The sequence below is a fragment of the Mustela lutreola genome, chromosome X, assembly GCF_030435805.1.
Source record: "Mustela lutreola isolate mMusLut2 chromosome X, mMusLut2.pri, whole genome shotgun sequence".
Classification (NCBI taxonomy): domain Eukaryota; kingdom Metazoa; phylum Chordata; class Mammalia; order Carnivora; family Mustelidae; genus Mustela; species Mustela lutreola.
In genome coordinates, this window is record NC_081308.1 from 95,809,297 (window position 1) to 95,827,266 (window position 17,970).

Genomic DNA, 17,970 nt, shown 5'->3' on the forward strand with positions numbered 1-17,970 from the left:
AAGTGAATCATGGCAGGGGTCCTGGAGTTTGAAAAATGAAGCCTTAGATTTGGGTCTTCTTTATTTTATTTTTTTAAGTAAGCTCCATGCCCAACGTGTGGCTTGATCTCATAACCCTGAGATCAACAGTCACATGCTCTACCAGGCACCCCTAGGTCTTCTTTATTTCAGCGCTAAAATCTCCTGGTTAAGCCAGAGCAGCAGTTCTCATCTTGGCTGCAATGTGAGAGTCACTTGGGAGCTCTTAAAAAATACCAGTATTTGGACCCCACCCCAGACCAATAAAATCTGACTCTCTAGAGTGGTTTCCAGGCCCCTACTATGGAGGTTATGATTTAGGAATTCTACTTTGGGGCCCTTGGTCTTTATTTTATTAAGTACCTTGGGTAAATCTTATGACCAATTAGTTTGGAAAATACCATCCTAATCTAACCTAGCTATTAGTTGCTGTACAGTGATCTGAATTTTTCCTTTCTTTAATAACCATTTACCACTTAGCAAAAGGCATGCAAATTGAAAACTCAGGATATCATTTTAAAACTACTTTGCCCTTAACAAACATTTTTGCAACATGTCCCTTAATTTGTATCCCAAAAGAAATTGACATCTGTTTCTCTTAGATACCTAAATCTTCTGTTTTTGTTTTTGATTTTCAGGAGTATAAATCTGTTGAAGAATCTTAAGAGTCAAATCTTCTGAGCCTGGACAGAGTGCTGCGGGCATCTCTGAGGTCTCCTCCTTCTGAGAATTACCCAACACGTTCCCTGCAGCCTACAGTGAGGGACGTCAACACACGTTCTCTCGACTTACAGCCCTCAAGCCGTGGCAGCTGGGCAGGAACCTTACCTGCTCCATCCTGAGGGGAGACTCTGAGAGATAAGAAGGGTGAAAATTCAGATATGCTTAGCCTGAAATACACAAAATCCTTTAGAAAGTCTCCTCACAGAAGAACCCAGTTAAATCCACGTGATTAGTGTGCACACTTAGATGAACCGTAGGTAAAAGAGAGAACCTTTCTCCTACCATCAAAGTAGAGTAAAAGCCTGATATCACACTCTGTGATCTCTTGTGCCCATACCAGTATTATAGAGCAGTTTCACCATTATTTGTTTTAATCAGTATGAGAGTAGGACTGTGGAAAATAAGAGTTATTTATATATATATATATATATTTTTAATGATTAAGAATTTCTGACAAAACCTATTGAGGGATAGGGGTGCTGGACAGAGTGTGGCCATTGCCAAATTAGAACATCACCATTTTCCTGCTTGTGCACCACTGACTTGGTTCAAGTCGTAACTGCTTTGTGTAAGATTATTAGAACACCTCCAGTGTATTCAGAGACGGTCTGAGTGACTGTGGAATGCCTTGAGGGCAATAGAAGGCAAAGAGAAACAGATACCCACAGAAGTCTTGAGTGATGACGGAGGTGCATTTCAGGTACCATGGAAATCTCACTGGCCGGGCCCATTTCCCCACCCTGGCAACAGAGGTCGACACCACCTCAGATAAGTATTCCAACCTCTACATGTATGTGGGCTTATTCCTGAGCCTCCTGGCCATTCTCCTCATCCTGCTCTTCACGATGCTCCTTCGGCTCAAACATGTCATCTCACCCATCACTTCTGAGAGCACCGAAAGTGTCCCTCAGTTCACAGATGTAGAAATGCAGAGTCGAATCCCCACTCCGTAAAGCCAGGCTGACGACAGGCTTTAGTGGATCTCAGTAAACCCTTGGATGTTGATGTCGGGGAAAGTTTATTTTGTTGCACGTGGCTTCTCGTGTAGGGAAATCAACAAGTTGTTTATTGAATAAGCTGTTCATGGTTTGTGTGTGTGTGTGTGTGTGTGTGTGTGTGTGCGCGTGTTGTTCTTTATCTTGATTCTGCTTGTGGGATATCTAAAAGGCTTAAGACTCATTCTGTGCCAGGAATAAAGGAAATGGCAGCTGGTTGGGAGGGCAGGTTGCCATAGTAACCAAAGAGAGCCTGGGCCCTGAGCAAACCTCAGACCACAGAAATTCATATGCAGCTATTGTAAAAAACACAGGATCCCTGGAAGTTCCGAGAACAAGAAAGATCTGCTTTCACGGGGGTTAATGGTTCAAAGAGAGTACCCCTGAGAAAAGGACAAGCTTTAATTGAGCACTTGGACCCTAAAGACTGGCCTCTGCTGACATGAAGCTAATTCATGTCAGAGGTTAATAGAAGGGACCACAAACCCTTTTCCCAAAGAAACTATGATTTTATCATCCAAGGCCATTGGGTTTGTCCCAAACCAAAGAAGAGATTTAAAGAAACTGTTGATGTTTAAAGAGCAAGTTTGCAGAAAGAAGCTGCTAGTCAACAAATTCATTTAGAGAGGGAAAATGTGCATTTTATATCTGTGTTATTACTATTACTAGACTTTCAAAAACTTAGATAATGGCAGATGTATTACAAAAATCCGGAATCATGAGCTTCCCCCAAACCAAGTGAAAAGTAAGTCCAAATGTGGTCATGACAACGAAACCTCCATTATACGTGCAGTTTCTTTACCTTTTTCCTCCCTCCCTGTCACATTCCAGGATTGAGTTGCACCAAAATATGAATTTTGTTTAAAGATGGCCCTGGCAAAAAAGACCCAACTAGACTTTAAAGCAGAAATGAAATAATCTTGGTATTCTGTCACTGTATGATTGTGGCTTTGGACAAAACATTCAAGCCTCTGGGTGCCAGGGTTTTTTTTGTTTTGTTTTGTTTTGTTTTTTCTGAAAAATGATCAGAGAGCTATTTAGTCACAGGGCTCCTTTTAGATCTGAGTGTAAGAAAAAGACAAAGGAGGAAAAGACTAAACACCACCCTCCTGCAAATCCTTATTAAGATCAATGTCCTCAAATGTCACATTTGTCTTTCCTGGAAAAGGCATTTCCCTTCCTGATCCCTGCCAAAAGAGGAAGTGTTTTGCTTATTACCTATAAGAGAAATATATTTTTAAGAAATTCCACTCCCATAAGTAGCCTAGTATGCCAATAGTACAGAATTTGATTTTTTTAAAAAACGAATGTTCCAAAAGGGAACCAAAGGAGATGAGTCCTGTTTACAAATTAGAAATGAGAAGGCGGGTCATCTACTTGCCGCCAAAAAACGAACATGCACATTGTCAATTTCTACCTGCTTAAAATAATTCTACCCGCCTTAAAAAATAGTCAGTTCTCTCTGGCACCTAAAGGAGGGTCATCAAATGTCACAGGGTGCTCCCTCGGGAACTGCGGGTGTGGTGAGGGAGAAATGGTCTGGACTGGGTTAATGCGCCCTCCGCCAGACACACACAGCTCTCTCTAGTCTGTTACCAATTTAGATTGGCCCCTTTACTCTGATCTAAATCTAGCTTGGTGGTGAAATTCCCAAGTGCTTTCTACTTTTATACAGAGTCATTTGCCAATACTCTTCTCTCCAAGGGGCTGCAAAGTGTGAAATCCCCACATGCAGAGCTAAACTTAGCAGCAAGTCTGGTGCCTCTGGCTCACTTGTTACAATAAGCGGACCTTGAGAATTGGCAGCTGATTTCTGCGCCATTCAGAAGAGATCGGCAGGCAGGCTAAGACTCCAATAGGGCATGTACTTCCCTTTAGGCATTAAGTTTTCCAAAACGCATAGTGACGCTTATATTATTACATTTGGTAGTTCAAGTTGTGTCTGCCTTCAAAGCCAGACTCCACATACCCTTCAACATTTTAGTTCTTAGCAGCCTTACATGGACTTCATCGAGGGCTGGCAATGTTTCCCACAATTTCTTAAGGACATAAATATCCCCTTGCTCCAGGCTCTCTCTTTTGCGCTTGCAGTATTTGAATGCACTTTACGGTTAGGAAGTCAGTGGCTGGATAACATGAGGGAACTGATGAGACTTTCAACAGCAGTGACTAGCAAGATATTCAATATCTTGTTCCCAGAGCTGATGAAGAGACAGGCTACAAATTCATTCCTGTTCACCTGACCTCCTGAACCCTAATTTCTGGAGCTTAAAACTGCTCTTTAATCACTGACTTGGATGAAGAGTCCTGATTTATGATTAGGTTACTCACCTGGAAAACAACCACCCTCTTTCATCACAACTTCCCCATGGGATCCAGATCTTCACTGAGCATTAACCAAAACCCACAGCACAGTTGCACTAAAATGGTGACCTAACCAACGCCCCCCCACGCAATTTCTAGTGATAACATAAATGGAGCTGCATCTAAGCAGATGTGTCATTATGGTGACTCACATGGTACTTAATCTTTAGGAAAATAAACCGAATGTTTTCATCATAGCAAAATTACTGTAAAGACAATTATTTTTCCATTTGTATTAATTTTATTCTATCCCTCGATATATTAATTAACATATATTACTACTCAAAGAGGCAGCTAGAGCAATCAGTGGGCATAATTTGAATTTATCCATCTATCCAAAATGCTGACTTGGCAACTCCCTCCCCCATCCCCACTCTCCAAAAGTTGCATGATAACCTAAATGTATATAAACAGGTTATTTATGTGTAGATGTACTCTGTTTTAAGGTGAAAGAGTGATTCTTTACTTTTTATTATGCGGGCCCATAGGAAATTGTCATTTCCATAGGTCAAAAGTGCTCAACTCTCCACAATTTCATATAATTCAACTTAATAAAAAGAAGACTCACATATGAACTTTCTAAATGGTACACTCTCCTAATACGTTTAAAAGTAATTCAATTTCTAAAAATGTACTTTGAATACATTTCAGAATCATGGGTTGTATAAAACAAGGTATATTGTAAAAAGATGTGTGTATTATGGATCAGGCAGGAAATATTAAGGTTAATCAAGTAAAGATGGGTTCATCCAGCCTAACCTTTCTATCCATGCCAAATCTGAAGTTTTGGACTCATAAGTGACTTTGACCCCACTGTACTTACTACGTAGGTCAGAGAGGTCCACTTGATTCAATGAAATGGCTATATTTAGTAATACATTTATTCACCTGCATTTGTAGTAAAGGAACTTTTTTTAACAAAATGAAGAACTGTGTAAAAAAAAAATTTGGTTTCTTTTGTTTGAAGTTGTCAATATTTCAGATAGATTCATATGGTATAAAAACAAACCTAATATTTCAATTATTATTTAGCATGTCATTTTTGATCCCTGGAAAATAAACTTCTTGGTTTGCTGATAACACATATCTATTGTCTGAAGAATGTAAAGAACATTAGTCTCTTCACTCTGATATAAATTGGAACAGCTGCCAATTTGTGGAGTTTGTAAATTTTTATTTTTATTTTTGAGAGAGAGTGAGAACGTGCGCACTCAGCACATTGCCTGATTCAGGGCTTGATCTCATGACCTGGAGATCATGACCCGAGCCCAAATCAAGAGTCATACACTTAACTGACTGAGACACCCTTTGGGATTCATAATTTTGAGATGTCGTTATTTCTTCTTATTCCCCAATTTCCCAGCCTTTATTTTCTTCTGATTTGCAAAGTTATTGATGCACTTGTTTCTATAGTAGTAAGATGTGAAAAATAGATAATGAATGCCAGCTTCCAGTGAAAGTGATCAAAGAGTGAGATAAGGCATCTAAAATATCAGTCTTTCAACATTTCCCTCCCCTCATAGGTTATCATTCTTAATGTACCTTTCCCTGTGCTTTCTTTATTTGATCCTCACAGCCACCCTGTGAGTAACTGGGTGGAGATATTATAGTCTGTGTTACGTGAACACAGAGGTGAGGGAGGCATTCATGGTTACACACAGGCTGAGTCAAGGGGACACTGTCAGTCTTTGAACTCCTAGTTTAGTACTCATCCCACCATGCTTTGCTTTCTGAGCACTGAATAGATATTTCAAAGCTTTCCATGCTGGAATACTCCAAGTTCTGCCAGCAACAATTGAGCTCTCTAGATGATTAACTCCCTGTGCCCAAATTCAAAACAAATAGGCAGAATTCCTCCATCTCTTCAATTTTATAGCCAGAGCAATGCATATTAACAGACTGTAGGGAAGTTTACACAAAGGCAGATCCTGCAGCTTTAATTTACATGAATGAAGGGAAGAGGCAGAAATATGGATGGATTATCACCCACAATGCAAATCCCAATCCTCTGATCAGTTGACTTAACGCCCACAGTCAATGCCAATCCCTCATCATATGCATGATTATCTCCCGTCTCACCCCTAGAAAAGAGAACCCCCCCCCTCTTAGGTAAAAATAGTGCACTTTTAAAAAACTGTGTAGTGTTCTACATGTAAACAACAGTTCTATTTGTGCTTTATAATAGATGCAATGACATTAAAAGGGAGAGAATTGTTGGCAAAAAGAGGGTCCTCCAGCCACAAAGAATGAATTGTTGTACCTGTAGGAAAAGGAGACAAAAATATGGAACATAGGTACGGCAGGACAAGGAAGTACACCTATTAAATATAAGTGAGGAGATTTTGAAAGATAACTTGAGCAATTCTAGGTATTCTGATTCATTTTCACATCCAGTAATTATTGAGGACATCAAGTATGGACACAGAGGAGAATAAAAGAAACAGATTGTACAGTATACTAAACTAGGTTCTGCAGATCTAATCTGCAGTGGGCAAGTTTGCAATCTGGCAAAGATAATGAGTACCTAAATTCATTCATTCATTTATTCTCTTATTCAACATTTATTCAGCACCTCCTAGCACTGCTAGCCAGTGAACACAAGGCACAGCCTATGCCCTGGTGAAGGTTATAGCATACTGGGATAGACAACACCAATCAGATTGTAACGGGGATACTGTGTTCTAAAGACAAGGCATAGAGTGCTTGGGTACAAATAAAATGGCAGGGATGCTGCCCTTCCAGGCCTAGAGTGTCAGGAAAGACTTGACTGAGGAGATACTATCTAAACTAAAATCTAACAGGTGTATAAAAGGAGAGAAGGGGGAAAACCTTCTATTGTGGACCATGCTATAGGGTTTTTTTTGTTTTATTTTTAGTACAAAGAGGAAGAGAACTCTTGCAGGACTATGGAGGACAGATTGAAGAGTGGCAAGAGTAGATGTAGGGTGACCACTTGACAGACCATGGCAGTGGTTCAAAAGGTTAGTAATACCTTAGACTTGCCACCAAGTGGTAGTAGGTAGGGATAAAGAGAAGTGGGTAGCTTGGAGATAGACTTGGAAGATAAAATCAGCATTACTTGGTGGTGAATTAGATAAGCAGTAAGTGGGGTAAGTAAGAAGAAGGAGTCTAGAATGACTGGTTTGAACAAGAATGGTGGCTTTATTCACTGAGACACAGAACACTGGAGGAAAACTGGATCAAAGGAGATGTGAATTTGGTTTCAGATATGTTCAACTTAATGTACCTCTGAGGCATCTATATGCAGTGTTGAATAGACCATTGAATATACAGGTCTAGAGCTCACATGAATATGTACATCAGAGGTGTTCGTGGATGTGGTTGCCCAGGGAGGAGGCTGTAGAGTAGACTGAAGAAAGGACAATAATGTAATACAGAATAAGTCCAAATATGCTCCTCCCTGTTTGGGGATGATTAGGGACTTATCAAGCAGGTTGGAAAGAAGATTAGGCTTAAGGGTTTTCAAACTAAGATTGCCCAGAGAAGCTTGGGAGCAGAAATAGAAAGTCCTTTGGGGAGAGGGAGGACTTCAGCCTGCGGAGACCAAAATCAAACAATAAGTACAAAGGTTCAGAGCAGGACCAGAAATAAGACGGGAATAGAGCCAATAATCAGAAGCCAGAAACTAAAGGGGCAGTGTAGGTACAGGTATAGAATAATATAAAGAGGATCCCAAGAGTCTGCAGTGACAAAGCGTGGGTTGGCAGACACAAGAATGTGATTGTGTGGATCATGGCTCCAGCTGAAAGCAGGTGGCATTATCAAAAAGGGAGAGTAAAGAAACTTTAAGGAAAGGAGGATTTACAAAGGGGTTGGTAAGATTAAGGGCTAACAACAGATGGCAGAGCACCTAAGGACTAGCAGCAACAGAAAGCTTCTATGACCACTCCTGGGCTTGAAGGGGGCAAGGGGAGGGAATCATGATTGGAATCTGGCCTGACATGTAGCCATGAGGAAGAAACCAAAAACCTATGGCCTTAGATAAAGAGACAAAGCCAGTAGGGGGTTGAAGAATTAAATATCCCACTTTGTCCTCCACCTTCCATTCTGCTATTGCAGACAGAATCTACCTGGATGCCACAGGGCAAACAAGCCTAGGTAATGCAGTTTGTAGAGGTCAGCCTCCTAAACAAAGAGCAGAGTGGAGAAGTTTTATGCACATGCACGTGGGGAAGACAGGGAATCTCCAGCACAGAAGTAAGTAGCCATACTGGGATGGCTTAAAGATCTGACTAGCGGTTTCCTGAGTAAGATTTTACCAAAAAGCTATAAAGCATACTACTGGCTTTAAAAGTAGTTATATCATTCAGTCCAATCAGAAAAACCAAAACCACTCTAGCTTTCCAATGGAGGGAATTTAATACAAAGACTTGATACATATGATAGAAGAAAACTGGGAAGAGTGAAACAACCTACAGATGAGCAGAAGCAGAAAGGCACCACCAATCCTAGAGCTTAAGAAGTCATGGGAAGAGGTAATATCATCAGAGCTCAGCAGCTGGGACCTTCTTTGGTTCCCAAAATCATGGGACCACAGAAGGGGATATCTGGTAGAATCCGGGACCCTTAATGGAAAGGGATCTTCGGCAGGAGCTACAACCATGAAGGAGAAAGATTTTGAGCCATTTTTGGAAAAGCATGTTGTGGCTGATTCATGTCTTCTGTGGCAGAAAGGCTAGTGGAAACATACATGCCATAGATCTTTTGTTATGGACATTGGTATATTTCCTTATACCATGTCTGTGTAGCATGGGTAGAGTGTTACTGTAAGAGCTAGCTAAAAGCAGAATTCCTCTCAGGAAGAAAACTGTCCTTATCTGGAAGAACACGTATTAATAGGCCATTTCAGTTGTGGAAAGATAACACTCAGAGTATAGCTGGTTTGAGCTAGAAGCAAGAAATAGATGGATAAACTGTAACGTAAGAAATGAACATGCGTTTGAAGGATTGTTGGGCATGAACTAGACATGACAGGTAAAAAAAAGTACAAAGTAGACAAGGGGACCTAGCAACATGGCAGGAGGCTAGGGACCAAGCAAGAGGGAGAACCAATGAAGATTCTCCCTTAGAAGAACTTTGAAGAACAGCAATGGTTAATGTTCAATTTTAAGCCTTTTGCTGTGATAGCCTAAAATATAACCCTCCTCAGTACCCCCCCCCCAAACCTCCATTAAAGTCTGCAACTCATGCTGCCTGGAAATATCAGTACTTTGGTAAACGAAGGGACAGAAGATGGACTACAAACACAGAAGGCAAAACAGAGCAAAAATGGTGAGTTTGGCAAAAGCCGAAACTTGGACACAAAGGTTAATAAAAGAAATAAAAGACTTTCTTTTACCCCAAACCTTAGATACTAAAACTCATTAGATGCCTAGAAACAGGTTAATTACACACCTAAATCAAGCCCTTTAAATGTTAACATTTCAGACTACCAGAATATCCAATACTTGTTTACCAGTCTAATAAATATGCAGGTGATGCTGAAATCTGCTAGCTATTTTTTTTAAAGATTTTATTTATTTATTTGACAGAGAGAGAGATCACAAATAGGCAGAGAGGCAGGCAGAGAGAGAGGGGGGATGCAGGCTCTCAGCAGAGCAGAGAACCCTATGTTTGTAATTTAAAGGGAGTGGAGTTGGAAAAGTAAAATAAAATAAATAAAGGGAGTAGGGTTTACAGACAAAGACTTTTAGCTTATTATGTTTCTAGTAATGAAGATTCCCCAAAATACAGCAGGTTTTTGTTTGTTGTTTGTTTGTTTTTTGTAGAATAGGCTATTGTTGAAACAGGTCAAGAAGGCTAATGACCATTATGAGATAATGATAATAAAAATCACTAACATATTTTGAAGACTCATTATATATTAAGCTATATGCTTAATATTCTACATGCATTCTTATTTAAACAACAAAATCCAACAAAATCCATTCTTACTTAAACAACAAAATACACATTAAACAACAAAATCCATTATCCTCATTTTACCTAGAAGAATATTGAGGCTTACAAAGGTTAAATAACTTGCCCTAGGTCATGCAGCTAATAAATGACACAGAACTGACATTCTAACCCATCGCCAAATGACTCCAGAAGCCATTTGCTACCATTATCCTCTACTTCCTACTTAATTCTATAGGAGCAATTCATATACTGGCTAAGAAGATGGCCTGGGAGAATTCTAATTGTAAGATTCTATATGTGTGCATGTGTATAAATATGTACATACAACATATGAGCTGTGTGTGTGTGTGTGTACATCTCTACATAAAAGACACTCTTTAATCCATGGAAAATATGAATACAAGATGACCTTCTCAATAGAAAAAAAATCAACATAAATTGACATTGATACAAATTGAGAGGAGGTTGTAAAATTTTGGTTGACAAGACATGGGAAGTGATGAGTTCCTATGAAGTTGACCAAGGTAGAACTAGATGGCCTGAGAACCATGATTAGAATGTACTGAAACATCAACTACTTCAATTGTAATATAACTGGACCATCTGTGATGTTGAATCAGAAAAATAAAGATCTATATGGCATCTGAAAAAAAGGACATAAAGAATTGGTCATTGTTTATGAAACAATAGTACCTTTTTAAAAGTTTTGTTTGTTTGTTTTTAGTACTTTCTACTCCCAGTGTGGGGCTTGAACTCATGACTCTGAGATCAAGAGTCACATGCTCTACTGACTGAACCAACCATGCACCCCACAATAGTACTTGGCTGCCTCAGTCAGTGGGGCATGCAACTCTTGATCTCAGGGTTGTGAGTTCAAGCTCCACATTGGGCATAGAACTTACTGTAAGAAAAATTTACTCAAAATTTTAAGCCTACAGAAATGTGCAAAGAAATACTAGAAAAGATATCGCATTTTACTTGTAAATCCATTACTACACCTTGGCAAGTCTTAACTCTTTGCAATATACTAGCTTCAGCTTTTTGGGTTTTTTTTAGCTTCAGCTTTTTTAAGAGAAATAAAATATTATAGGCAGAATTGATGTTTCTGCACTCTCCCACTTAATTCTATTCCTCTGCCCTAGAGCTAACTACTGAGAACTGAAGTCATCACCCGTACTCTCTTTGGACACTGAGGACTGAAATGACTTACCCCCCCACCCCACAAATGCCTTATTCTTGACATTAATATGATGACTCTTTCAGGAGATTCTTGTCCAAGCAAATGGCTTGATTGTTTGTTATTAGCAACTTCCTAAAAGACTCACCAACTTTTCAATAGAAAGTTACAATGGCAGTTTGTTTGTTTGTTTTTAGGTTTTTATTTATTTATTAGACAGACAGAGATCACAAGCAGGCGGAGAGGCAGAGAGAGAGGAGGAAACAGGTTCCCCGCTGAGCGGAGAGCCTGATGCAAGGTTCAATCCCAGGACCCTGGGATCATGACCAGAGCCAAGGGCAGAGGCTTCAACCCACTGAGCCACCCAGGCGTCCCTCAATGACAGGTTTTGCCCTAAGATTCTTTGACTACCTCCCAAAATCCTCCCATTGCTGTTGTCACCAGTCCTGCACTGTTACATCATGGTCCTTATCCAGTCCTAATCAAGATCCCACACTATAAGACCCACATTGAACAAAACTTCCAATTCTCAATAAATTCTGACCTTTCCTTTCTCCCTCTGAGATACTACCAAAGCTTCGGGAAGGTGGTATTATCCCCAAATAAACTCCACAAGTTGTTTTTATGCCATTTGAGAAGCCAGCATTTGACACATTATTCTCAAATTGGTATTCATTATTACAGTGCATGATTTAATTTGTTTCCTACATAGGTATGTGTCCATATGATATGTAATATCATATTAAAATGCATGCCTTTAAACTTCATATGAATATACTATAATGTACATATCCTTCTGCAACTTATGATGATGATGATGCTTATTAGGTTTCTGATATTTATCATTAATTTTCACTCTTGTGTTCCATTGTATAAATATACAGCAGCACCCCCCCCCCCACAGTTTGCTTTCTGCAGTTTCATTTACCCATGGTCAACTGTGGTCCAGAAGCAGATGATCTTCCTTTTGATGTACAGTCAGAAGGTCAATAGTAGCCTAACACTACATCACAATGCCTAATCATTCACCTCACTTTATCTCATCATGTAGAGACCACATTTACATGGCTTTTATCACAATATATTGTTATGATTTTTCTATTTCATTGTTATTGTTGTTAATCTCTTACTATGCCTATTTTTATAGGTTAAACATTATCACAGGTATACACATATAGGAAAAGACAGTACATACGGGTTCAGTACTACCCTTGATTTTAGGCATGCACTAAGGCTCTTAGTATGTATTCCCCATGGAGAAGGGGAAACTACTGTATCACACTTGCTTTATCCACTTTCCTTGATGAGTGTTTACTGTAGTATTATACAAGTACAACAGCTTTCTTGTGGTTAGTATTTGCCAGGTATATTTTCACATACTTTTACCTATAGTATGTGTTCTTTTTTTAACTTTGTATCTTTTTTTTTTTTTAGCTTTGTACCTTACAAGTACAATATTAGTTAGATTTAGCTTTCTTATTGCATCTAAAAGCTGTGTGTTTTAACCGGTGAGTTCAGCCCATTTATATTTACTGGGATTACCAATATATTTTGACTAATCATTATCATTGTATTATTTCTCTTGGCTTTTATTTGCTTCCCCCTTCCCATATTTCATTCAGTAGCTTAATTTTTTATTGTTTTCTGTTCTCTCTACTAATTTGGAAATTAGGTATTTTATTTCTATTTTTTAGTGATTCACCTTACAACATTAAGATATTTTACTTAGTGTAAAGGGTAAAGTTCATCAGCATGTTTAGTCTCTTTCATAATACAATGAGCAGTAGAATTTTTCAGTATAATTTCTTTTCTCTCATCTTCTATAATACTCTTTTTAAACATCTTATTTCCATCATTTCAGTTTTTATTTCTCATTTTTATTAAAGTGATATGTGAACAAATATTAAAATTCTTGAAACATCTTGAGTAAAAAAAGCCTTAGACAAATGGTAGGTATTTTATGATCACATTTATATTAATTTCTAGAACTGTGCTATCCAATCCAATAGTTACTGGCTATGTGGGGCTACTGAGCACAGGGAGTTACTAAGCTACATGGGGCTTCTGATATGTAATTACTCTAAGTTAAGATGTACTATAACTGTAAATTGCACACTGAATTTTAAAGACACACCATGAAAATAAGGATGTAAAATATCTCATTCATGATTTTTATGCTGATTAGATGTTGAAAATGGGAACATTCTGGAAATTTTGGATTAAATAAAACACATTATTTAACTTAGTCATCTGTTTCTTTTTACTTTTAGTAACATGGTTTATAGAAAACTTAAAATTGCACATGTTGGGGGGCGCCTGGGTGGCTCAGTGGGTTAAAGCCTCTGCCTTCGGCTCAGGTCATGATCCCAGGGTCCTGAGATCGAGCCCCGCATCGGGCTCTCTGCTCAGCGGGGAGCTTGCTTCCTCCTCTCTCTCTGCCTGCCTCTCTGCCTACTTGTGATCTCTGTCTGTCAAATAAATAAATAAAATCTTTAAAAAAAATTGCACATGTGGGTTACAATTTTGACTCACATTATTTTTCTATCTGAGAGTGCTATTCAAAAGAAGCAAATCTTACCTATGGTGAAAAAAGTCTAAACAGTAGTTTTTTTGGTGAGATGGGGGTGGGTATCAACAGAGAAAGTCAAGAAGAAACTTCTTATGGTGATAGGTATGTTTTACGGATTGATGGAGGTTAGCATTACACAGGTTTTTAATTTGTCAAAATTTAGACTTTTAAGCTCTAATTAATGGTATGCATGCTAAACTGTTTAGGGTGAATTATATTGCTATTTTCAATTTATTTTGAAATGCATCAAAAACTAAGAATATTTGAGGGATGGATAAAGGGATGCATAAATAGGAAGTTGTATGATGAAAATATTGCAAAGTGTTCATTTTAGAATATAAGTGGTGGGTATACATTTGCATACTGTACAGTGCTTTCAATTTTTTGGTTATGTTTGAAAATGTCCATTAAAAAACGATGAATAAAATTATACACGTGGATAATTTTATAAGTTAAACACATGAAACAGTGGTTTTCAAGACACTGGTTATCAGGCAGTTAAGGATAGTTGTTTGTAGATATGAGTAGCAAATGAAATGACTCCTACAATGGCCTTAGCTTTAAGAGATTTTCAAAACCATAGCATAGGGTATTGAGGCAAAGGCCAGTGGACTTTCTCTATTGATATGGCTGAGTCTGGAGACACCAATGCAACAAAAGTTAATAAGAAAGAAGCAGGACCCCAGAGACCAGCAGAGGACTGCCCTTAAGTATATCCAACAAATGAGATAAAATGAGATCCATATCAATAATCATATGAATGCAAATGATCTAAAGATCTAAATTTGTCACATAGAATAAAAAACTGAAGGGATGCCTGGGTAGCACAGTCGGTTAAGTGTCTGACTCTTGGTTTTGGCTTAGGTCATGATTTCATGGTCGTGAGATCAAGCCCCATGTAGGGCTCCATTCTCAGCAGGGAGTCTGCTTGAGATTCTCTCTTTCTCCCCCTCTGACCCACCAACTTATTCTCTCTCTGTCAAATATTTTTTTTCAAATTATTTTTAAAAAGATATTTTTAAAATTTTTTTAAAAAGAATAAAAAGTTAAGACTCAATGATATGCTACTGGCAGGAAAAACACTTTAAATATTAAAAAATACAAATAGGTCCCAAGTAAAAGAATAGAAAAAATATAGCATGAGAACAATAAATAAAAGAAAGTGGGGGTAAGGTCATGGGGCACCTGGGTGACTCATTTGGTTAAGTGTCTGACTTCTGCTCAGGTCATATTCTCAGGATCCTGAGATCAAGCCCCACATCTGGCTCCCTGCTCAGAGCTTCTCCCTCTGCCCCTGCCCCCTGCTCATGCTCGCGCTCTCTATCCCTCAAATAGATAAAATCTTTTTAAAAAAATACAAAGAAAATTGGAGTGGCTATAGTAATATCAAAGTCAATTTCAGAACAGAATATTACTAGGGATTAAATATTTAATTTTGTAATGACAATGGGGTCAATTAATCAAGAAGACACAACAATCCTAAATGTTTATGCACTAAATTACCGGGCTTTAAAATTCATGAATCAAAAGTTGATAGCACTGCAGGGAAAATCAGATAAACCCACAATTATAATCTAGGAGTCCCTATGCTCCTTCTAATAATGGGTAAAACAAGTGGGTAGAAAATTAGCAAAGATACAGTAGACTTAAACACCACTATCAACTAGCCTGACCTGATTGCCATGTATAGAACACATAATCCAACAACACCAGAATGCAGTTTCTTCTCAAATGCTCAGGGAATATTTACCAAGACAAACCATATTCTGAGCCATAAAATAAATGTCAATAAATTCAGAAGGATTCAAGTCATTCAAAGTTTGTCCTTTGACCACAATGGAGTTAAATCAGAAATCAGTAACAAAATGATCCTTGGAAATTCTTATAATATTTACAAATGAAATAATATTTCTAAATAAGGCATGTATCAAATAAGAAATTAAAAGTAAAATTAATTAATAATTTTAACTAAATGTAATTTAAGCACAACTTATCAAAAATTACAGGATGCTACTAAAACTATGCTTAGGGAAAATTTATAGCACAAGATGCCTCTATTAAAAAAGAAAGATGGGTTCAAAGTAATGTCATTGTGCACCTTAAGAAACTAGAAAAAGGGGGCGCCTGGGTGGCTCAGTGGGTTAAAGCCTCTGCCTTTGGCTCAGATCATGATCCCAGGATCCTGGGATCGAGCCCCGCATCAGGCTCTCTGCTCAACGGGAAGCCTGCTTCTCTTCCTCTCTCTCTTTGCCTGCCTCTCTGCCTATTTGTGATCTCTGTCTGTCAAATAAATAAATTTTTTTAAAAAGTTAAAAAAAAAAGAAACTAGAAAAAGAAAAAATTAAGCCTAAGGTAAGCAAAAGAAAGGAAATAATGAGAATCAAAGCAGAAATTTATGAAATAGAAAACAGAAAAACAACAGAGAAAAATCAGTGAAACCAAAATCTGGTTCTTTGAGAAGACCAATAAAATTGGAAAACAACTAGTGAGATTAATCAGGAAAAAAGAGAGAAGATGCAAACTGGAAATAGCTGGAATGAGAGAGGGGATATCATGACAGATTCTACAGATAGTAAAAGACGTGATAAGGGAATAATTTAACTCTATTCCCATAAATTTGATGAATTAGGCAAAATGAACAAATTCACTGAAAGACACAAATTACCAAAGTTCACACAAGATAAAGCAGAATAATCACATAAGATAAACTGTAATATATATATTACAGGTAAAAATCCTCCTACAAAGAAAACCCCAGCCCTTCTGACTTTACTGATGAATTCAATCATAGCTTTAAAAAAAATAATAACAATTTTATATAAATTCTTCCAAAAAATTTAAGAAAAGGAATACTTGAACTCATCATTACCCTGATATGGAAACCACACAAGGACATTACAAGAGAAGCAAATTATAAACTAATAACCTCATAAACATACACATAAAAATTTATAATATATTTTAGGAAATGAATCTAGCAAGGTATAAAAAATATAGCCCATCATTATCAAGTGGGTTTTATCCCACAAGCACAAGGTTAGATTTACATTCACAAACCAATATAATTCATCATATTAGCAAACTAAAAAGAGAAAAATATGATCATCTTAATAGACACAGAAAAAGTATTTGACAAAATTTATTCATGGTAAAAACACTTGACAGACTAAGAATAGAAGGGAACCTCCTCAACCCATTAAGGGTCATGTCCAAAACCTTACCACTAATCCCATATTTGATGGTGAAAAACTTCATGCCTCACTCCAAAGGTGAGGAACAAGATAGGAATGTCTGCTTTGCCACTTCTATTCAACACTCTGATCAGTGCAATCCAGAAAGAAAAAATAAATACATAAATGGCCTCCAGTGTGGAAAGGAAGAAATAAGACTATTTTCTGATAACATGGTGGTCTATGTAGAAAATCCAACAGAACGTACCAAAAAAAAAGCTGCTAAGATGTATAAGGGAGTTTAGCAAAATGGCAGGATATAAGATTAATATAGATCTGTTGCATTTTTGTATACTAGTAACAAGCTATTGGACTAAATATAACCAATGATGTGAATGACCTGCACACTAAAATTGCTGAAAGAAATTATAGAAAACTAAAATAAATAGAAAGATGTTTCCTGTACATGATTTGGAGAACTCTATATTGTTACGATGTGAACTCCCCCAAAATGATTGATAAATTCAAAACAATATCAATCAAAATTGTAGTAAGCTTTTTTTTTTTTCTAAAGATTTTATTTATTTATTTGACAGAGAGAGATCACAAGTAGGCAGAGAGGCAGGCAGAGAGAGAGGAGGAAGCAGGCTCCCTGCCGAGCAGAGAGCCCGATGTGGGACTCGATCCCAGGACCTGAGATCATGACCTGAGCCGAAGTCAGCGGCTTAACCCACTGAGCCACCCAGGCGCCCCTAAGCTTTTTTTTTTTTTTTAAAGAAATTGATGGGGAGGTTCTAAAGTTCATGTTGTTGGAAAGGGAGAATCCTTCCTACCCTCATGCCCTCAACGTTTTCCTGCTGGACTATGAATTCAATCGACAGGAGACAGATTAACAGGACGTAAAAAATCAAAGTTTTATTACATATGCACGGAGGCCCAATAATGAAAATGGAACCTAAAGAAATGACTAAGACAGGCGGTGTATATACATTTCAGAGAGACAATAGATGTATGAGGAATTTACAGGATAAG

At 37.9% G+C, this 17,970-nt stretch overlaps 1 protein-coding gene across 1 annotated transcript; it reads left to right on the plus strand.

Moving 5' to 3' along the window:
* Window positions 1–1,421: 1,421 nt before the first annotated feature.
* On the plus strand, window positions 1,422–1,694 carry SERTM2 (serine rich and transmembrane domain containing 2). Its single transcript, XM_059157919.1, has one exon. It carries the CDS (start codon window positions 1,422–1,424, stop codon window positions 1,692–1,694), a length of 273 nt encoding a protein of 90 aa, XP_059013902.1.
* The last annotated feature ends 16,276 nt before the right edge of the window (window positions 1,695–17,970 follow it).

What these genes read in the sequence shown, in the direction of transcription:
- SERTM2 (XM_059157919.1), top strand. Translation starts at nt 1,422, where the DNA reads ATGACGGAGGTGCATTTCAGGTACCATGGAAATCTCACTGGCCGGGCC.